General features: G+C 46.6%; 1 protein-coding gene across 1 annotated transcript in view; it reads left to right on the forward strand.

Annotated features, from left to right (window-relative positions):
- The window catches only part of GPC3 (glypican 3), a 141,417-nt gene that overhangs the window by 103,551 nt on the left and 15,352 nt on the right, over window positions 1-22,514 (forward strand). The window contains exon 7 of the mRNA XM_063423290.1: window positions 11,717-11,873. Within this exon, the coding sequence (XP_063279360.1) occupies window positions 11,717-11,873 (157 nt within the window). The remainder of the gene's footprint in view (window positions 1-11,716; window positions 11,874-22,514) is intronic.

The raw sequence follows: 22,514 nt of genomic DNA on the forward strand, positions 1-22,514 counted from the left end.
ATACTTGGAAGGGAAAAAAAAAGAAAAAAAAAAAAAAGGCAGGAGGCCCAGAGGTGTGAGTGACCAAAGACCTGAAGTTTGCAGAAAAGGCACGTCCTGGCATTTCCAGAGCTGTGTTTGAAGCTGGTTTGATCAACCAGTATGTCCCATATTTGTTTGTAGGTTTAATGGGCTGTTTCCCGGCGGCCTAGCTGCTGGGAGAGGGCATGGTGGAGGTCACCCAGAAGTTAATTTGGAAAGAGGCCAAAAGGCCACAACTTGATTGAATCAAATGTAAACAAAATAGGCCTGGGAACGGTGTGATGCCCTTGTGCCTGAGTCCCCTGCAACCTCTTTGCTCAAAATACAGAGTGGTGGAGCACCAGGGACCAGTGAGGAGGGTCTGACCCCACCACAGGGAGACAAGCTCGGGGTGGCAAAGGGACCCAGACCCTGCTCAGGGCACACAGGGAAATATGAACTTTATTATGGGAGAGCCTGGGGAGCTGGGGACTTTTCAGGAATATATCCCCCCTTCAAAAAAATCCATTACTTTGATGGATTTGGTGAAAGTTTCCCTGTGCCTGCTAGGCTCTCTGAGGTTTATTATTCCCACTGTATTTTAATTCCCCGATCAGATGAAGCTGCATACTAATTAGAAAAATGTGCAAACTGCCAGATTGTTAAATAATGCAAGGCACAACACTAATCACTTGAAAATACAATATTTAAATTGCACCAAAGCAAGTCACTTTTGACTCATTTTCCACCTTTAATAAGTTAGCCCTACAATGTCTGGAGTGCTGTATATGCAACATAATCTATCAAATCCTCAAAAGAAATGTTAATAAATACAATAATTACTTGGACATGCCTTTTGTTCATCATTATTAAACAGTTTGTAACAATTAAAATATTAAAACCACATGTTGCTGAAAATCAACCAGACATGGCAATTATTTTTTACTAAGGCTATTAAAGAAAATGACAGAAGATTTTTATTTTAATGATAAATGCATTTTAGAATGGATCAGTTAATTCTTCTTTAGTACACAAAATGATCTACAGCTCCACCAAGTCTAGGCCTGGTATTTAAGTACTAATTCCATTGTCCTTTTAGCTGTGCCTTGGCTCCCATTAATGCAGGGTAAGTGCTCTCCCACTCTGTATGCAAATGGTACTGACAGAATTTTGCCAGGACAGTTAAATCAGGGGAAGAGTAACCCTCAGTAATGAGAATGTAATTAAATCTGAAGGTATCTGACTGTCAGCTGACTTTTCAAACCCGAACCCCTTCTTTCCCTCTTCAGCAAGAGCCAGCACCTGCCCACAGCAGACTTCACCTGCCAGGACCCTGTGGCAAACCTCCAGGTTTATCGGTATTGTTGAGGGAATGCTGTATCCACAGGTCACCCACACTGAGCGTTTTTAAACAGCCAGAGATTGTTTCTACCTCGTGTGTTTGCGTGCCTGTCTTCAAACAGAGATGGATTCTGGAGTGGTCTTATAAATGCGGAGGGTTTCAGCTTTGTCCCTGTGGCTTCAGCACTGGCAGGGACACAGGTGCTTCAGGTGTGTCCTGCAGGGACCATTCTCCAAACAGTGCTGCAGAAAAAAACCAGACCAACACCTTTAAAGGAGATGCATTTGCTTTTGTGTCCAGAATATGCAGCTGGTGCACAGTGGTGCCTTAAAACAAGCACCAGATATCCTGTACCAGAGCAGAAGTTTATCCTGTTGTGGAGGAAACAAACCCGAAGGAATCCTTGTGCAGCAAAACCCGGTGTAAGTGGAGCTATTGATAGCAGATTAACAGTTAATTACAGTTATTCTGGGCCTGGTTAATTGTATCAAGTGTCGACTTGTGCTGTGACTCAGGCTGTAATTTAATCAGTGGATGTCTGAGGTAGGTGTCGTCCCTGATGGGCCCAGTAACAAAGGACACAGCTGCCTGTGATGTTAGGTAGTTTTCTCATGTTTTTCTCCAAAATTTGACTCAACATCAAGGTTTTTAAAATGTGGTCCAGACTGATTGGGGACTGGGATTCAAAGAGCTAATCTTCATTGTTCAGAAGGTAACCTCTGGTCTTCTTGGCTGCAGAAGAAATCCAGTCGTTTTTGTTCCCAAGAAAAAGCCTTGATAATAATGTTACTTATGTAGAGGTGGTGTAAGACTGCTTAGTGATGATGTTCTCAGGGGCATGAGGAAAAGGCAGCACTGTCAGACCCACTGTGGGCAGAGAGGGCCAGCTCTGACAGGAATTTCCTTCTCCAGCCCTGGGCTGTGCTGTGGGAATGTGGTGCCCAGCTGTGGCACAGTGCACAGGCAGTGTGGCACTAATGCCTGTGAGGTTCCCACTGCACCCTGAGCTGCTTCATGTCCTGGGCAGGTCGGAGCTGAGAATTTCCCCAGCGCCATTCTGCCACTTCACCCAAGCCCTGTGCCTGCAGGGGGAACAAGGCACACTTGTGGCCAGGTATTTCCCCGGTGCTGGCAAACCCCGTTCCCAGGCAGTGAGACCCTTTTGGCTTGACTGCATCGGGGCAGGTGTAAATACCTTTCATGGCTCAGGAAGAATCTTGGTTAATGCTGTTGCTCATTAAACTTCTTAGCTTGGTTTTGACCTCTAACTGGCTGCAGAGCCTGGGTTGTATTTCTGTGCTCGTGCTGCTAGACCCTGTGCAATGAGAGACGGCTTTTGCAGCACACCACACTGTGAGCAAAGAGAGAAGCTTGGCTGGCAGCAAGATTTGTTGCCTCTTGCCTCGCTTGGCTGTATTTCCAGGAGTGATATTTAAGAGAAGGAAATATGCTTGGTTGAAGATATGTGTAAGAAGATGCTGCTGATGCAGCAGGGTCAGCAGGGAAGGGGGAGGCAGCTGGCAGCAGGTAGGTGTTCGAGCCATCAACAAATACCGTGATGAGGAGGAAGTTACCTTTTATTTTTGGCAGGACCATTGAATGCCTCCTGCCTATTGGTGGGAAAGGAGTTTACTGACCTTTTCCTGCAGCAGATATTCTAAACGCTGAGGGTGAGACTCATATAGGTGCATTTCAGGGCTTCCTCTCTGAGTGTTGTGTCTCACTGAGGGAGGGTATAAAGTCATTGGCTTTGAACTTAATTTAAACACTGAGTTGCTTCAGCTGTTCAGCTGGTGTCTGTGCATCTTTGTGTGGGAGAACCACACCAGGCACAGCTCCTCCTGCCTGCAGCTCCAGAGGCCTGAGCCTTGCTGTTGGGTACATTCAGCATCAGTGATGAGTTGCACCCCAATGTGTCAGCAGTGCCCATGCCGGAGCCTGGTTGGCTGGTTCCTTATCCTGTTGGTAGACTCATCCCTAGGTGCCAATATTGACACAAAAATATTTGTGGAAATGTATTATATGGAAAAGTTGTGTCTCTGGAGTTCATATATATATGGAAAGGTTGTGTCCCTGGAATTCTTTTGGTTTTTGCAAGCAGCGTCTGTGCTCTGGACACAGAGGAGGGCTGAGACCTTGCTCAGGAGCCAGTCCAGCCATCATCCATTAATTAGAGACCAGCTGCTTGATCCTGCCTAGCTAACAGGTTTGGGGGTATTTGCCATGGAGTCCTCCTCCTTCTGCCTGATTTAAGTCTCTGCTGAAATCAACAGCTTGATAATTAACCGCATGCTGGGGTTGTCTTGTCTGATGGGAGTTAACTGGCTTATAAGGCAGCTGTTCAGTTCCCTGTGAAGCTCTGTAGGCCAGGGGACATCTATCAGAACTGCTTGTAGTTGGTTTTTGGGCTTCCAGAGCCTTGAAGGGAAGTGAATGCAAAAGTAAAGCTTGGAAAGAGCAGCCCCCAGGAGGGCAGGATGCAGCCAGGGTGACTCAAGCTGGTGTTCTGGCAGAAACCTCTGTGCAATACAACACTGTGCACAAAAATACGTGATTTGAGGAGTGCCTCTCCATTGGGAGCTTTTAGGGGAAAGGGAAAGCGGCTGAGACAGGGGGTTTGTGTTGCAGGAGGAGAAGAGAAAGAAAAAAAAAATCCTTCCGGCTCAGTTCTCAGCTTGCTGTTTCCTACCTGGTGCCAAGGACAAGATGTTTGTCTCACAGGCAGCCCTGCAGAAATCGCCAGCAGCCGCCACCGCCACGTGTGCTGGAGCCTGAGCCAAGAGGAAACCTCCCAGCTGCTCCAGCGGGCTGGTCTGGGCTGAGCTGGGCAGGAGGAGGCTGTGGGAACCCCTGACTGCTGCACCCCCTGCCTGGGTCACCCCTACAGAGCCTGGTCAGCTGATCCCCTGTACAGAGCCATGGGGAAATGGCTTGAGGTGGCATGGGACTTGCACGTCCTCCAGGGTGCTCTTGCATCCAGGCCATCCCTGCTCAGATGTCTGAAGGATATGATAGCAATGAGGTGGCTGATGGCTCCACCTCTGCCCATTTTGTCTTGTTTCTTGTGCTCCTACTTTGCTTGTTGTCTCATGTTTCATCTTTTGGTGACGTGCATCTTCGGGCCTTCCTGAGTGGTGTTTGGGTAGAAGAGTGGGGTTCTGCTCCAACAAAACTAAAAAAAATATGGAAAATATGGATAATAGCAGTGATGGGTCCTGGCCCACGTAGGCTCCCACACGCCTCAGCTGCCACTGAAGCTCCCACTTCACTCAGCTGCCAATGCCCTGAGGGGTGGCTGCTTGAGAGGTGGAGAAATTGGTCCAGGTTCTCATTTCTAGTGACGCAGAACAAGTGGAAAGGAGAGGAGAAGGCAGCTGTGGCTACTGGTAGGACACTGAGAAACTTCGTGGAGAGGGAGCAGGGATATGATGCCAGAGGAAGGACAGTGTGGAAAGAGGACAAGACAGACAGCCCTTGCAGGTAGCAAGAAAGGGAGCATCTTTGCAAAACACCACTCTTGACAGGTGTGGGTAGTCAATGGGCCTGGTCAGCCCAGGCAAAGTGAAGAAGAGCTGGAAGGGGGTGTTTGCAGCTGCATTCCCATATTGCTTCTAGGGAAGTGGTAGCTCGTGGAAGTCTTTCTGATCCAGAGAGGAATTGGTTGAGGCAGATTCCAGCAAAGTGCTGAAGGCATCATCTACTGAGTGGTCCAACCACATGTTTGATGATTGCTCTAATTATTGGGTTTTTTGAGTTTGAGGGATGTCTGTGTTTGATGCAAGCAGATGTAGGAAGGGATGCTGAAGGGCCAGCGATAGTTAAGGCTTGGAAAGGCAAAATAGGAGAAGGGGTTGTAGTAGCCCAAAGAGGAAAGCAGAATTTCTCCAGCACTGGCATCGAAGTAGGGCTCAGGGAATGAGCCAGGAGCAGACAGGGACTGCCCAGGACCCTACCAGACTGGGCTGAACACCTCAGCCCTGCTTGGCACCCACACTCTCCTGTTTCTTCCTACTGCTGCACAAAAACAAGCCATAAATAGCTGGGGTGGAAGGGGAAGGAACTGGATATAAGGTGTATGAGCTGATCGTAAAGCCTGAGTATTCTCTTTTTCACACGTGCCCGGGTGATGAATGAGGATTTGTTCAGGCCAGGGAAGTGACACCTCCCCTGCCTGGGGGACAGCAGACAGGAGCTGGTCCCTGTGCCTGCCATGGTGCCAGCCAGGGCTTAACCTCCCCAGGAGCATCCAGTCCTGGGCAGCAGCCTGCCCTCACCAAACCCCAGCAATCCATAATGCCTTGGTAGCCCCTTCTGCTGCCAAAAGAGATTTACTGTCCAGTGCAGACTTGTGTTAATTACTGCCAGCACTTAGGAGTCTTTATCTTCCTTTACCTATAAGGATGTTGTCAGTTTGGATAGCTAATCTGGAATCAAGCTGATGATCCACAAAGCAGGGCCACCCTTTGGTCAATAACTCACTGCTGTCACCAACTTCCTTGTGCTATCAGGAGAGTGACCAGGAAAACTGATTTACTGGCAGCCAAAAGCATCTCCTTTGGAGCCTGTGAAGTCAGTAAAGTGGGTCCTGCTGTGCTGGTAAACCCCGAGTGACGCATGGTAGGGATTTTTCTTGTTCCAGGTATTCTGAGTGCTAGAATTAAAGACTAAAATATTTTTATGGCTAAGGAGCCACAATATAAGCTCAGAGCTATGGTTCACATCTTTAGTCACCCATCACCATGGACTGGTGCGGAGCCACAAAGCAAGAGTGACTCAAGATCGGTGTATGGAGAGGGAATTCCAGGGCTGTCCCTTGCTCATGCTGCTCAGAGCACGCAGGAGGTGCTGTCTGGGGCTTGGTCTGCTGAGTTCAGCTCCAGTAGCTCAAACCCTGTTATGTCTCAAAGGAAGCAGCACAGGGAAATGCAGGATTGGCCTTTAGAGCAGCTGAGAAAATGGCCATGTCCAACTCATCATTTTTCCAAGCACTGAAAATTACTTTTCCATCTCCAAAGTCTGCTTTCACTTTATTTACTTTTGATTAGTGATCCTTCTTTGTTCTGCTGAGCTTGAAGTAGGAGTTAAATGGGGAACAGGTTTCCTCTCTGCCATCTCTGTGCTGCCAAGGTGCAGCCAACTGGAAGGATCATAACGAAATCACAATTCAGATGTTCTCCTCCCAAAATGGGTTCTTCTGTCCATGGTCCAACACTGTGATCAGAAGACCAGCGGTGCCTGCTGGTGTGCACATGCTCATCTGTTCATTCTTGCTAGACAGAAGTACAGATCCTGGTATTTACAGATATTTTTAAAGTTTTAAATATCCTTATTTTCAAATAGAGTTTGGTACTTGGTACCAGGGAACACTTGAGTTTTTCTGTAATAGGTGTTGCATTTTGCTGCTGCCCAGGAGGGGGAAGGCTCTCTGGAGCTTGGAAAGAAGCAATGAAAAGAATTATGCTGTTGATGTTGCATTGAGTTTGTGTTGGTGCACACTCCTGTGCCACCAAGGTGCCTCTCTATGGAGTGGATAAACCTAAGGGAGCTGGGAAACAGAAATGTGGTGTGGAGGGCACCAGCACTCTCATGATGGTTGGTTAAATAATAAAGTATTTGGTAATAAAAGATATTTTTTTCCATGCTATTTCCAGGGCTAATAAGCAGAGGAAGTGGAAAGAATTGATTCTGCTGTTGCATGCTTGTGTATGATCAGGCCACCAAATTCAAAACACATGAGTTTCGAAAAAGTCCACAACTTCAGCCGTATAAAATGGGTTCCTTTCCTTGATTCTTGCCTGTGATCAGATAATGACCTTCGTAAGCAAAACAACCCCAGCTGTGTTTCATAACGGGAATATACTTCTGTACATTGTAATGAGCTGTTAACAGGGAACAGTATCGTGTGAAAATCTGCATGTTTCCCATGATGCTGCCCTGATTCAAAAGCCACACATAAATTATTCAGTATTGCAGATTTCAAGGTCAGGATTGGCCACATAAGATCTAGCTTTTCACCCCCAAAACCCAGTGTTTTTAGCAGGCTGTAATTTAAAGTATAAAAAGCTGGTCTGTTTGGAATCTCAGGAGTTGTGTGAGAAGTACCTCAGCACCTGTGTAAGGTAGTCAAAAGTGTGGCTGGAGTGGGTGACTAGAGTGATGAAAGGGAAAATAACACCTTTGCTCTTCCAAAACTCTCCCTTATGAGGCTCCTGAAGGAAGGCATCCTGTGCTTTGTAAGCAGTTGTGAGCTGGTGAAATTAACAGAGTTTTGGGAGATTTCTAGCAGAGCCAGGAGCTGGTTTTCACTGCTAGGATGAGTTCCCAGGGTTCCCTTCCTGATGGCAAGCAGCACATGAACACATGGCTGGGGCTCCAGAGTCATCTGTGCAGTGAGGCACTCTTTCTTCTGGATGTGAATACTTGATTATTAAGCATATATTACAATTCTGAATATTATTTTAGCTGTAAGTTTAGTCTCCATCCTCTGCAGCCTTTTAGGTTTGATCGTATTCCAGAGGTTTACTAAAAACATGCAAAGAATTTCAGCGAAACTCTCTGGAACACTTTTTGTTAAATTCTTTCAGTCATGCAAGCTAAATTAAATGACAGCTCTGTCCACCAAAAGATTACAAATATCAATCAGGCTTCTCCCCTAAACTCATGAAGGAATTAAATGTTTTTCTAAAAGTCTTTTATTCTCCTTAATAATCTCTTTGGCTGTTCTCTTTACTTTACATATTTTTGAAGTGTGTTGAAAGGGATGATTTCTGCCCTAAAGGAGCACAGTGCTTGTAGCTTGCTGACAGTATTTAATTTGAATTTGTGGGCACAATTTTGGGTATTGCTCAAACTGATATTTGCAATACTGTGGGCTTGTTTCCAAAAGGAGAAAACAGCTATTAAACTGCAGTCCAAGAAACATGATGCTGAGCTCTTTTCAGAGTTGGGAGATTAATGATAAAAAGTATGTTGCAGCTCCCACTGTTTATGTTAAAATTGGAAAAATAGGACCAGGTGGCTCAGTGGGCCGGTGGGATGGGGAGCTCTGAGTAAAGTGGTTGTAAAGAACGAGGAGTTAAAAAGATTTCAGCATACAGTGGCCTGTCCAAGACAAGCTGAGTCATTACCCCGCATCGCTGCATCTCTTTTTGTCTGGTCACTGTACAGTTATGAACAATTGTGTAAATCACACTGGGATGCCCTGGGGAGCTTTCTCAGCAGGAAGGCTCGGCACACCGTTCCCATCTGCCTTGTGTTTTAGGCTGTAGGGAGACCACAAGACAAGCCAAACAATGAATATGTGCATGGAAACCAGATGGGACTGCCCAGTGCCCCTTGGAATCCTTCCTGCCAGTGCCCTGGCACTGCCCGCCCTACCCATCCAGAGGGTCATGGTTTAAAAGGGATGGGGTTGGAAATAAAACCGATGGAGACCTGATCTGCTAGAACTTGTAGTGAGGAGCAGAGGGAGTTTCTTGCCATGGTGGTCGTGTGGATGGGGGAGGAAAGCCCCGCAGCCCTCTCGGAGGTGCGTGGATGTGTGTGCCCAGCCTCCCACAAAGAGTGCTCCAGTTTACATCGGCTGCGTTACAGTGTATTTTTGCCATTATGGTTTAACAAAGAAGAGCAGATATGACAGTAAACTCTTACAGCTGGGTGAGCTGTGATTAAGTAAAAGCTATCTCACTGTTACATACTACTTTAGTGATCACCAGACTCTGTATTTTCCTGCCTTTTACCATGGGCTTTAAACCACAGGACATGAATAAACTGTAATGTTAGGGTACAGTCAGCTCTGCTTGCTATTTAAGGATGGGGAATCTATGTTCAGTACACCAAATATAATTTCATAAAGCATGCAAACCATCAGGGAGGTTATGGAATGGTTGATGAGTGGGACTAAGGCTGCTGCTCTGGATGAAGATGAGACATCCAACAGCATTCCTGGGTCTGGATGTACCAATGGAGTGGAGTGGGATTTCCACCCCATGCCTGGTCTCCTGCTAACTCTTCCATTGGTTTTGTGTCATGGGCTCTATTTCTCCTACAGGCAGCAGCAAATTTAATTGAACCTCTCCATAGTTATCAGCAGCTGGGGAGGGTGTGCCTGAGGATGAAGCTTTTCTCCTGGCAAAGGAAAGAGCAGTGTGGCAAAGGGATGTCACGTTCACTTGATCCAAAGTTGGGGCCCACGATGTTTCTCAGAAAGTTCCTGTTTTATTGTGGATACAAAGGCATAGAAATTAAGCTGCTAATTTATGGCATGCCAAGGAAAAAAGTAGTACTACAAGAAATGCTCAGTTATTTTACTGTTTGAAAACACACAGTTGAAAAATCCTGATCTTCCATTGCCCCCCACTGAGCTTATTAAATCTGAAAATATCCCAAAGCTTAGTTCTCTCTGCCAGAAAGTTCCTCTGCTCTTTTGGGTAAGTCATGAAAGTTGTGCAGCCTGGGCTGCGCGGTGGGGTCCCGTCTGGCTTGCTCTGTTCCTGGGATGCAGAGGAGTGAGGATCCCATGGAGGAGCAAGGATCCCACAGAGGAGCAAGCATCCCATGGAGGAGCGAGGATCCTGCTGCTGAGTAGTTGTGGCCCCTTCCAGCAGCATGGGCTTGGGTTTTGGCAGCGGTGCACTGGGTTTGAACTGGCATGTGTGCTAATTAGCTGCTGTGCATGGGAGACCCTCATTCCACCTCATCTGAGGACTGCTGTTAGCTGGGGGCTTTGTTTGGAGGAGCGAAGTGCAAGTGGTGGTGTAAAGGCTTAGGTGGTTGGCATGTTCAGTTTCTGGGCAAGGTCTTCCCTGTGTTACCCCCAGTGCTGCACTTGACCTTTTTTTTTTTTTTTTTTTTTTTTTTTCTGTGGTTGCACCATGTTCTGAGAGAGGCCTGTAAATATTTAAACAAAGTAAAATTCCCAAAAAATGAACTTAACCAGCCTGGGCCAAAGCCTCTTGGAGGCCATGAAAGCTCATCCCCTGAGTTTTGAGGAGATGAGCTGCATTTCGCTTCCTGTCGTGGATGTGGGGCTCACCCAGCATGGTTGTCACACCAGGCAGACTTTGGCACGTGCCAGGGAGGGAGAGCTTGCTGCAGGGTTTGCTGCAGCTGGGGAACCCAAAGGGGTCTCACACGGAGCCATTTGTTTTTCATTACGTTACGCTCCTCTAATATAAACACTAAGGTATGTGGACATTGCTGTGGACAGGGCGAGCCAGATGCCAAAGGCATTCCTCCAAGGCTGTATAAACTTCAGGAGATAAATATTTTAGAAGCTGTTTTCTAAGGCTAGCTTAATAGTTTAAAAATATAACCTAGATTCCAGATATTAAAAAATGCCTTGCAAGGCATGCATATTGCTGCAAGAGATGGAACTAACCAAACCCCTGAAGCATGCAGAAAGCTCCTATTTTGCAGTATCTTCTCTGTTACTTATCCTCTTTCATTTTTTTTTCTTAGTGCTGAGATTGAATCCGAGAAGCTTTTAACAGCAGAGGGGCAGTGATAGAAATTTTCAGCATATATTAACTAGCTGACTCACACTTTTTCAGAGGGGATCTGGGTTTATGATGGAGTATCCATCTGCTTTCGGCAACAGCAAAATCAGGGAAGTCAGCGAAGAGAGGAAGCTGATAGTTTGTGATGTGTGTAATCCCTCTGTGTGCTGTGACAGGAGTGTGGGGAGCTCCCACCCATGTTTGGAAAGTGGTCCTGACCCTGTGCTCAGGGGAGGCATTCAAGTCCCTGTCTCAAGGATGTGCAAACTCTCACTGTTACTTGGGACTCAGCTTTAAAACATCCTTTAAAAGATGCTTTCATTGTGTCACTTGGCTACCCCGAAATCTTTCACTAGCATCCTCTGTGCTTCAAGAGTAAGAAATGAGATTTTTGGTTTATGTCTGTGGGGTCCATACAGACCTGGGAAATCTGCAATTTCCTTTCATGTGTTACATCTGAAATGGGAGAGAGTCCCTGAAAGTAGTGAGATCCCCTGAACAGAGGTTCCTCTTGCTACTGTTTTTTCCTGTCTGGCCTACCTTTGGACATGTGTCTTGTAGCTGATCCCAGAGCTTTGGTGACATCGGGTCTTGCAGGGCTCATGTGATTCTCACTGGGCAGAAGCCGAAGGGCAGAATGACTCAATGTGGTTTTGCCTCCTCCTTTTGTTTCTTCCCCTGAAGTTTTGTGTGAAGCTTTGCCCATGAGTGAACGTGAGCTCCTCAGTGCTTTGGCACAAGGAGTGTGTTGGGGTCTTGTCCCGTTGTCCTGGCTCCACTGAATCTTGTCCCACTCGTGTCACCCGGAGTGCAGGATGAAGCAGCAGGGAGGGCGGAGGGAAGCAGCTGAGTGACTGTGGCCCCTCTTGTCTTTCAGCTGCTCAGAGGGATGACACTGCCCCGTCGAAAAGCTCCAGGAAAAACCGCGGAGGAGGAGGAGGAGGAGAGCGGAGACTGCGATGATGAAGATGAGTGCGGCAGAGGCTCTGGGGATGGAGAGCTCCGAGTGAGGAACCAGCTCCGGTTCTTAGCAGGTGATGGGGATGGTGGTGTTGGCAGCAGCCGCCCCTCTGTGGGTTTTGGTGGTGTGAGGAGTTGCTCCCTGGCGTCTGCTCAGGTTCAGTCACTGCAGGCACCCCCAGTGCCCTCCACAGCCACAGCCCAGAGGCCACAGATTCCCAGAACTGTGCTGGCTGGCTGTGGTGCCAGCTCCGGCAGCAGCTGGAGAAGAAATACCTCTGCTTTTCCAGGCTGGTTCTGTAGGGGTGCATTGAGGGCAGCCCATTGGAGAGGATTTGAGGCAAGCTGCAAATCTGATGTAGGTCCCAGGGTCTCCCCCTTCTCTCTTTCCCAGTGCTGCCTGCTATCCTGAGATTCGAGACGAGCTTCTCAGCTTTCTGGAGGCCATCAGAAAGTCAGGAAGGCTTGTTTGACTGCAGCAAATGATGGTTATTTCTGATGTAGGGTTTAGAAGCCCCCAATGATTTTTTGCAAATACCTTAGGCTTGTTTTGCAGAAGTCCTTTAGGTACTTGGGAGCCTAAAATTTACTTTTCTTCTCAGTGTGAGTCTTTGGTTGCTCTGAAAATGGCTCTGAGGCACTCCTCAGGGAGTTTGTGTTAATAACAGATGTTATGAATGAGGTAGCCCCTGGTCACCCACCCATGGAGGGGAGAAGGCAAAGGACCAGTTGTGACTTGGTCAGTCACAGGTGCTGCTGGTGTGGGCCTTGTCCTAGACCCGCTGACACTCTGTGGAGCTCAGCAGCATCCTCTGGTTTGCTTGTGTGAGCAAGCCCAGGCTGTTGGAGGCTGTGTCCAGCGTGGATGAGCAGTGCTGGATGTTGGTCTGTGGGCTGGAGGCTTGGCCCAGCTAATGCTGGTTCCAGTGCAACGCAGTGCTCTTTGAGAGACCAGACAACTGAACCTGGATAAAATCAGCTTTGCAGCTTTGAAGTTTAAAGGGAAAATTTGGGCTCCTAAACGAAGCACAGATGTTTATAAATTCACTCCCATTGGTCTGGGATAATTAAAATATCCTTAATGAAGTGAGAGCTGAAATATTAAATGCCAGTCTCATATCAAAGATTATTGACACATTATGTAAAATGCATAAAATACATATATTCAGATATTAAGTAAGGGAAAGAAAAGGCTTTTCAAGTCCCCCATTCAAAGTCTGAAAGAGAAACCTAGAATTCTGAGAGGGTTAAAACACAATTTCATCCAAGAACTAAATAACAAAGTTTCTGTTCAAGAAATACAAGTGATTCACAGTGTCCTGTGCTGAGAGCAGAGATATGTGTTTCATTTTCCATGATCTTTGTGTCACACCTTGATGCTATTTTTAATGTGTTTTTAATTTCCTCTTAAAGCCTTCCCCACACTATCATCAGTGATCTCTGAAGTCTGATATATGATCCTTTCTGCCTTATTCTGCCTATCTAGGCTAGTTTAATCACTGTATTGATCTCCCTGGTAACTTGCCCTTCTGGCAACTTAGACCCCTCTCATCACTGTGGTACGGGAACATGGAGTAGGAAAAGAGGATTTGTCCTCCTGTGCTGCTCTGCTGGAGGGTGTTTGGTGCTGCCTTTGCTATGGGTAAATATTAACTTGAAAGCAGGTAGAGACTTTTGTGTCTCTGGGGCATGGGTTTCCTGGCAGGTAAAGTCTCTCAGGTTGCTGAGAGTGTGGAGTTTGTCCAGGAGGGCTTTAAGGCACTGACTGAGCTCAGAAGGCATGAGCTGTGCTATCAGCTGTGCTTCTTCCTTTCTTGCCCATGCTATATGCTCTTTTTTTGTGTTTTGCTTTAGAGCAGAAAGGTAAAGCTGATATGACAGTGACAGAATCCTATTTGGTTGGTATTGGATATAAAGTGTGACTCTCTTCAAGTTTTATGTTGGAAACCAGCCCAGGAAAAGTTGCTGATGGTGTGGAAATACTCACTTTCAACATTTTTGAGAATGATGTTTGTTTTTACTTTGAAAGGGTATTTTTCAATTAATTTTTTTCCCATCATATCACATGTACATAGCAAGAAATAAAAGGGACCAGAAACCATTCCTTATCCCGCTCCCCTCCCCGCATCCCCTTCCACAAATTGTAAATTTTAGGGTAGCGTGCCGATTTGAAATGATGCCAGGCTTTGAAATCTGGATATAGTTTACAAAATGAACTTTTACATTTAATGTGGCTTTATCTCTCCTTCCCAAGGTGGTTACCCTGTAATGGAGGCAGAAGGGACTGGGAGTGGCTGGGGTTGTGTTACTGAGTCCCTGGTTTGATTCTCTGCTGGATTCTCTGCAGTGTTAAGGCAGGAACATGGATGGCAGGCTGTGTTGTAGTGCAGTGGGTCAAACCCAACTCCCTGTCTGAGCATGTTTGAGTCCTTCTGCTGACCCTCGAGGTCTGCAGTCAGGGGGACACAGTTCAGGGTTTTTTCCCTCCTTTTTCTCAGGTGCTTTGTTCAGCTTGAGGAAACTGGCATTGGAGAGGGTTCCTCCCTTCCAAAGGGTTTCCCAAGCCTTGCAGAAAGACTTGGTGATGCCTTGAGGAGGAGGAGACGTGAGTGTCTCGGGCTGGCAGCGATTTTGGCTGTTGGTTGAGTGAAAACATGGGCAGAGTCTGCCACCTCTGAGATCTGTGCACCTCTCGGATGCAGGGGGAGTTTCTCCTGCTCCCCGGTGTGGGTGCCACTGGTCCTGCCAGCTAACTGCAAACATCTGTTGAGCACTGGCCTCACCAGGATGGCCCCTCAGAAGGTCTTGAAAATAAGGAGATGAAAAAAGAGCAAAAGAGGGAGAAAAAAAAAAGTTAGTCTAAAATACAGAGTAGTTTTGATTTATCGCCTGTTGTATAAAATGTAACCTTTGTTTCCTATTTATAATGAGCCTGTAATAACTGGACAGTCAACCTAAACTTTAATGATTTAAACATACTTGTAAACTGTCAAGTCAAAAGTTTGTGAGTGACTATAAACATATGTTAGTGAGCCCTATATGCTAATAAATTCATTATTATGTTGCCCCAGTGGGAAACATGGAGATGGCAGGCTTTTTTTTTTATGATAGGTCTTTTATTGTTTGTCACATCTGCAACACATTAAGGGTTTTGAAGGCAGATGATGTTTACAATAAGGAGGAGGACTGAAAACCTCCCAGCTCAGAGAAGAGTGCATCCTGTTTGTCAATGGAGCACCCATGGAGCTGGCACCCTGGCCATGCAGCTCTAAAAATAGAGCTCTGTACATACACACACACACATATTTATGCCACACCAATGGCAAATCATGTCTCCAAATGAATTATAGTATTTTCCCCCAAATTATGAGTCAGTGCAAATGCCTTCCAGGCTCTGTGATGCAAACATGTGCTCGCAGCCTGCTAGGATCCGTCATCCTGCTAGCATCAGGCACCCAAAGGAAAGGAGCCCGGGGTGCTTGGTGTTTTGCTGATGCTCCAGACAGCCACCCACTAATGAGCTCACCTCGGGTGTGCTCACTCCAGATGCCACTTGGAACCAAAGAGGTCATTGCCAGGGAGCCTGAAATTAAAACATGGATGCTGGACAGGCTCCTGTGCCAGGTGTGGCCTTTATCATTTGATAAAGCATCTCCTCCAGCATTTGCTGGAGGAGAGAAGATGCAGGCCTTTTAGGGGCTTTGCAAAGGTGGTTTGCTCCAGCTCACCTGTGCCCCTGGGCTTCTCACAAACTTCTCTAGGAGGAAAAGATCTCTTTTAGTGGCTGAAGCACCCAGAGAACATTCTGAACAGTCCAGCAACTTGAGGAAGGGGTTGGGAGTTTGAGGGGAAGATTTATTCTTTCAAAATATCAGTGTTAGGCAGCAACAAAAGTTGTCTTGGGAACAGATGGATTTGGCAGAATTAAGTAGAAATAGTTTGTCCTGGGAAGGGAAGTTGGCCTCATCCCATGAGATATGTAAGGATAGATGTGTGTAATAAAAATATATAAAGATGGCTCTGGAAGTTTGTGTGTGTAAAACAGCTCCCCTGCCTGGCTGCTCCTGCTGCAATAACCTGCAGTTAGTTTTGCTCTCTGCTGTCCCTTGGCTAGTTCTGAGAGGGAGAGGGAGTTGTAGTTTAAGCCCCCAAGGAAGCTCCATGTTTTCCTGCACCCTGCCCATTTGCTGCCAGACCCTTTGTGGGTTTCCAGCAATTCATGCCATACCTAGGTGGTTTTTGAAGAATCAGCACAGTCTCGCCCTTGACTTACTGAGATCCGTAACTCTTTAGTAACTTCTAGCTTGCTTTGCCACTTCTTTATCCTCTTGGCAGGGTTTTTTTCTGAGTGCTCTCATCATCAAATTGCAGGCTTGAGTATTGCCCCTGAGCTGGCCAAGTGGGGTGTTTTCCCAGGTGGAAAGGCTGTTTGTTGGTAGCCGCTTTTTCCATGTTACAAAGGCGTAGTTGCATCCAACTGGGAATTTGAAATGCATGTCACAGGGCAGGGGAGGTCTCTGTGTTTGTGTGGTGGCCATGCCCCGTGTGGGCACAGAGTGGGACCCCTGTGTTTTCTGTCTTGTTTTTGGAAGCTGCTCTGAAACCCCTGTGAGTTGCAACTTTCATCCCGTTCTGCTTTTAAAGAGCTCCCAATGCCCAGAAATCACTCCATGTCTTAAAAGTCTCAATGCTGAGATGTTCCTACAGCTCAGCCTTTGGCAATCTTCCTCCCTTTACCCTGTCTTCTCCCAGGTTTATTTCAGGAAGGTGCCATCAATCCAAGCTCCCCCGAGGCTGCTCATTTTGGGGGTCAAACATGCACCAGGGTGTTTCCCTGTCAAGGTGGTGGCTGTGAATGGCAGAGGGGGGAGGCCCGCCCAGGTCACTTTGGGTGCTGCCCTCCTGGTTTCTGCAGCTCCTTTCTGTGGGAAAAGTTCCTTGGAAATGAGCATTTTTGCTGAGAGGGGGATGCTCCCAACCTGGGAATAGCAATCAGAGTCTGCCGAGTCTCACCCCATGTGTGTGCTGGGAGACAGACCAACACTAGTTAAAATATTTACAAGTTCATGTATTCCCATCCTTTATCGCAGTGATCGCTGCTCTGCCAGTGCCCCCGGGGTGCCCCTATCCCAGCACCTGTATCTGCTGATGCTGCTCTGCTCCATTTACTGCTGGGTCTTGGGCTGTGCATCCCTCTGCTGAGGCAGGCATTCTCAAATACCCGAATGACTTCTAAAGTTCTCCTTCCACAGGTGGGAGATATCCCCATCTGTGTGGGTTTTGCTGACAGTGCAGGGCCACGTGGCTGTAGTCCCATCCTGATGAGAAGCCTGCAGGCTTGGATGGTCCTCCTGACAAATACCATGTGTGCAGTACCAATATTTGCTGTGCCTGGCTCTGCTCAGCCTTCAGCAGGGCTGGCCCGTCCTTGGCTCAGGCACCAGGTGAGCCGGGTTGGATTGACACAGCATCCTTCCCATGGGCTTTTCTATCTGCTTAAGGCTTTAGGGCTTCTAACTATCATTTTAGTAGGAGAAACTTACTCTTTTCTTCACTTTTTCTTCTTTTTTTTTCTCCAAAGAGAGTGCTGTTGAGTGCTTGACTGAAGCAAGGGTAGCAGAAACATGCTGTTTTACAAGACATTCATCCTGTCCCTGAGTGAAAAAATGACAAGGCCAAATGTCAGCTAGATTATCTTGATGGAAGAGCTGGAATTGTACCAACTAAAACAGTGCAATAGCCTGATTATTGTTTTTCTATTTCAAGTGTTTGTGTTTATTGAGCTTTTTTTTAAATGAAGATCTGTTCTGAGGGGTTTTTTTAATAAAGATCTGGTTCAATGGCAAGAATTTCTCATCATCGTCATCTAAATAAAAGCTAAAAGATGGAGAGGGAGTCACATGTAGCAGTGACAGACCCTCTAATTGAGTGGCAAGTTCATTAATTCACTTTTGACGTCAGCAAAAAAATGATTTTTTTTATTGACAGATGGGGAAAATTATTGGTGGTGTTTGAAGAAGGTTTTGTTCATAGCTTCCTTCAGCTGGCTGTGCTGCTGTGACTCTTGCAGGCCTCACACTGTGCACAGTGTGTACATTTTGAAGGGCTCTTGTGACCTCTGTGCCCTGAATTCCTTCAAAGAAACACTAATTCCATAACTGGAGAGCTAGAAGGTCATCTATGAGAATCCGTACTTTGAGAAAAGCTACATATATGCAAAAACCATCCATGGAATCAGCAAGTAAATCCACTGGACATGTTAATCCCAGTTCTAATTTTTTGTTGTTTGTTTCAATTTCACTTCATTTTTAACATGTTTTTTACCTTGTTCAGTGTTGTGCTAACAGATCCAAGTCCATCTGAGCAATTTGTAACCAGTATTTTTAGGACTTCTCTGCCCTGGTCCATTCTGACCCAAAGCTAAGAATGATGCATTTTTTAAAAAGCTGAATCAGAGGAGGGGATCTTCATAATGCTCATGATGCATCACATTCCCAGTGTGAGCAGACATTGGTCTAATGTCTGCTTCTTTAGGAAGAAGAGGCTTGTCTGTGGGCTCAGTGTGGGGTGTCTGGGTGAGGCTGAAGGGCTGGAAACACACCAAAGGTCGGATGAGATGGCGCTTCTGCTGTAACACGTAAAAGTGTGCCAAGGTCTTTGGGAATCTGTGACTGCTCATCACTCCCAGATGTTTATAATGCCAACCTACTGGCAAAAGCCTCACCCTCTGGTTAGGCTGCACCTTTGAATAACAGTTTGTACTATGCCAGGGTGTCTAAGGAGACACTTTTCAACAGTGTAATTTGGGAGCTAATGTTTCTTTATTACTGAGTGCAGCATCTTACATGACTGAATGCCTCAAAACAATTTCAAGTATGCAAAAATGTGTCAAACTGCAATAGTGATGGCCATATTTATCTTTAAGGGATGATGAATCTGTTTTTTGTGGCTGAAAACACATGAATTCTGATGAAGTTAGGAAATACAATTCCTGACTTGGGTACGGTCTTGCTTTTTGGGTGGTTTTTTTTTTTTTTTTTTTTTTTTTTACCTTGTGGAGAGGCAAAATAATTTAACTGGTTTTCTTTCTAAGGGACAACAATAAAGGTATATTTCAGACAGAAGCAGATCAGGTGCTACTTGCCAAAGGCCCAACGAGATAACCTTACACTGATAATCAGGGCACCGTATCTGCACATTTTGTTGCACAAAGAGAGGTTTGTCTGCGAGCCTGATAACAATAAAACATGTTGATTGACTTTTCATGTAGGAGAGGGTGCCCCTTTCATGAGTGGCTTGGCTTTTACTAATGCCTTACTGCAGGTAAGCTGGTAAGAGAGATTATGAGGATGTAATAAATGAGGCTGCTGGGCACAGCCCTGTTCAGCCTTCTGGGAGAGGGCTCTGGCCATGGAGTGTGTCCCAGCTGTCCTGGCTGATGTGTGTGGCCAGCACTTGTGTCGGTGTGCCAGAACTCAGCTGTCAAACATCACAGCATGTCCTGTGGGGCACAGGGCTGGGCCATCCCTCTCCTGCCCCGTGCCTGTTGCACCTCCTGTTCCCAGAAAATGTGCTCAAGGCCAGCTTGGATGAGGGTCTGAGCAACCTGCTCTAGTGGAAGGTCCCTGTCCTTGGCAAGCGCAGTGGAACTAAATGATCTTTAAGGTCCCTTTCAATGACAAAAGAAGACAAGTTCATGGAACCAAGGTCCATCAAGGACTATAAAACAAGTTTGTCCAAAAAGTGTCTTGGGTTAATACAACTATGTCAATAGCTGAAGACTCAATAAATGTTGGGCCAGGTAGCCCTGCCTCACTAAAACGGCATAGGAGGAAGCCCTGGTCTCTCAGCTGTGGCTGCTGCACTGCTGCCTATCTTCTTGCCCTGAAGATGTCCAGAAGAACAGATGATGTGTCAGGTGGATCATGGAAACCCTCACTGGAAATGTTTTGGGTATTTTGGGTACGGCTTTCAGAGCACTTTTTCAGCCCTACAGAGAAGAGTATGGGGAATGCTCAAATTCTCCAGGCTGCCTTAAAAAGCCTGACCTCTTGGTTCCCCTCTGCAAATTTGAACAAATGTGTTTATTTTTGTTCAGGTGGTCATTGTGGCCATGACCTGGCAGTGCGAGTTGCAGCATCGCACTGTGGCAGCACCCAGGAGCTCTGGGGAGCTGGTGTTTACTTAGATGTGGTTGAGTGAGAGTCTGCATGGCAGCATCTCCCAGCCTGGGATCCAACAGGTCCCTAATGCTGCACACGGGAGCACTTGCGTTTCAAAAATTAGTTTTTACGTCTTTCCATAAATATAAATGTATGTGACTATGAATTAATCAAGCCTGATTAAATGAAGCTCTGAGTTAAAGATCTGGAAGATGGTGGGATCTGGATGGATCCTGGATGGAGGAAGAGGCGTTACTTGAGATGAGATTTTCAAAATTAAATCAATGGACAGCCCATGCTGGACTTGTGCACAGACCTGACTACTGAGCCTGTTGCTGGTTGCTGTTGGTCTCCAGAAGAAAGAAACACAGACATGCCCAGAAAGCAGCTTCTTTTTTAGTCCTTGCCAAAAAGATATTGGAAAGGGGAAGAAGATGCTTCTCCAGAGAAATCTCCTAGGATCCTGGTGTTTTAATCCTCATTTCTTTCTGTCTTCTCGCCCCTCACTTTGCAAGTGAAAATAGTATGGATTTGGGTCTGGCCTGCAAATCACTCATCAGTCAGTGCATTACCAGGACAGGATCAATTACTGAGTCAACACTGCTCCGTGTGCTCCAGAAACAGGGGATCCATCATCTGTCAGGCAGGAGCTCTCCTCGGCTGTTGTGCATTAGCCCTGAGCTGTGCACACACATCTGCTGGGGCTGACACCAGGAGTAACATGAACTGAACCAGGTGTGTTTGCCTGAGCACAGGCTCCCCTGATTCCCAGGTGTATCTCCAGCAGATCCCTGACTCCTTGCGCTGGGATGGATGAGCTGTGAATGAGAGGAGGGATGTCCCACTTCCCACGCTGCGGCTGCCACGTACTGTGCTCCGCCTTCTCCCTCCATTCCTGTCCTGGGGATTTCACAGCTCGAAGGGGGGCCAAAGTGGGTTTCTTCCACAGGAACAAATTTCAGGCAACCAAGTGTTCTGGAGTCTGCCGGCTTGGCCAGCTTTTCTGATGCCCTGATGTGCCCTGGATTCAAAATTTGATCTCTCCTCATGTTGCTTTTAAGGCAAGACAGAAACTTTCTGATGGGAGACTTTGTGTTGCAGACTGCTTCTGCTGGAACTGGGAGGCAGTGAAGCATGCTGGAGTTTTGGATGAGATTTTCTTGTTTTGGAATAAACTGAAACATCTTTCTCTGCTCTTGCAGCAGGGAAATGAAGCAGCAGCAGCCTCAAGCACAAGGTAATGCTGTCTGCTTTCACTTCACGGCAGCTTCTTGTCTAAAAGTCTCCTTAAAATTACGTTTTTAATTATACCACAGGAAAAAAAACCCACCAAAAAACCAAATGATTTGATTGGACCTTGTTGGAGTTGTATGTCAACTTGCCTTTTAATTTTTTTTTTTTTAATTTAAATAACAAAAAATTGGACATGTTTTGCTTTTGTTCTGCTTTGGAGCAGTAGCACATTCCCCTTCTTTTATGGGAATGGAAATCTGTCATGTTGACCAGCTTCTGTTGTTTCAGAAAGTGTCTTCAATGGTGTTTCCTGGGGCTCTCAATGCCATCTTGCTGACTGTACTTGCTTTTCATTTGCTCTTTTGCTTTCCGTGGGACCTGGGATGATGCTCTGCCCTTCCCTCCTGCAGGAGGCCGGGCCTTTGCCCAGCACAGAGCTGAATGCAAACCCAGAGGCACCTTTCCCTTTCTGTGTATCCCATCTTCAGGGAGGTGGGAGCTGGTGCCTGAGGCGCTGCCTTGGGGCTAAGTCTTTGCTGGGTGCCGAGAGACCCTGGGCACCAGTGAGTGCCTACGGTGCTGCTGCGTCCCTTGGTGGTTCTGCAATGTGTGGGGACGGACATTTTGCAGTGGTAGGTACTGCTGGCTGCTGAGCATCAAGTTTGGCAGCTGGACAGATTGCCAGGGCATCTGTCACTGCCTCAGTCCAGTGCAGGAGTCCCAGCAGGATTTCTAAGATGTAAATTACAACTGCAATGTGAGACACATCCTTTTGCTTTACTGGTTGTTTTTTTTTCTCCCTTCTTCCTGTTTGAATTCAGTTATCTCAAGTCTGTGTAAAATTGCTGGACTCTAAGCTGTTTTGCTTGTGTCTCATGGATACTGGAGACGCTTCCTGCACGGGGAGGCAGACATCTGCTCCAGCCTGTTTTTGGAGTTTTTTTGTGTCAGACAGCCTGCAGTTGGCAGGTGGGAGCCGGTGGTTATTATCAGAATCTGAGTAATATCCTCTGTCTCCCTGATAACTCTCTGCTGGCTGCTCTGCAGCTTTGGTATGTTTGCTTGTCCTCTTCTGGTTCTCTGTAGATCATTCCAGTGGAAAGTAAATAAAAAAAAATGCTGTGTGCACTCCCCAAAGCCATCACAGAACACAGCCTGCAGTATCTCTTCTCTTGTCCACATAAATCACTGCTAAAGCATGTGCAGAGAATGTGAAAGAATGCATTTATACCCAAAAGGCTCTCCTCTCCCGTGCCCTGTACAAGCAAACTCCCCCACTTGTGCTCCAGTGCCTGTTGTCAGGGAGCATCTGATACACTT

This window comes from Prinia subflava, chromosome Z, assembly GCF_021018805.1.
Source record: "Prinia subflava isolate CZ2003 ecotype Zambia chromosome Z, Cam_Psub_1.2, whole genome shotgun sequence".
In the NCBI taxonomy this organism is placed as follows: domain Eukaryota; kingdom Metazoa; phylum Chordata; class Aves; order Passeriformes; family Cisticolidae; genus Prinia; species Prinia subflava.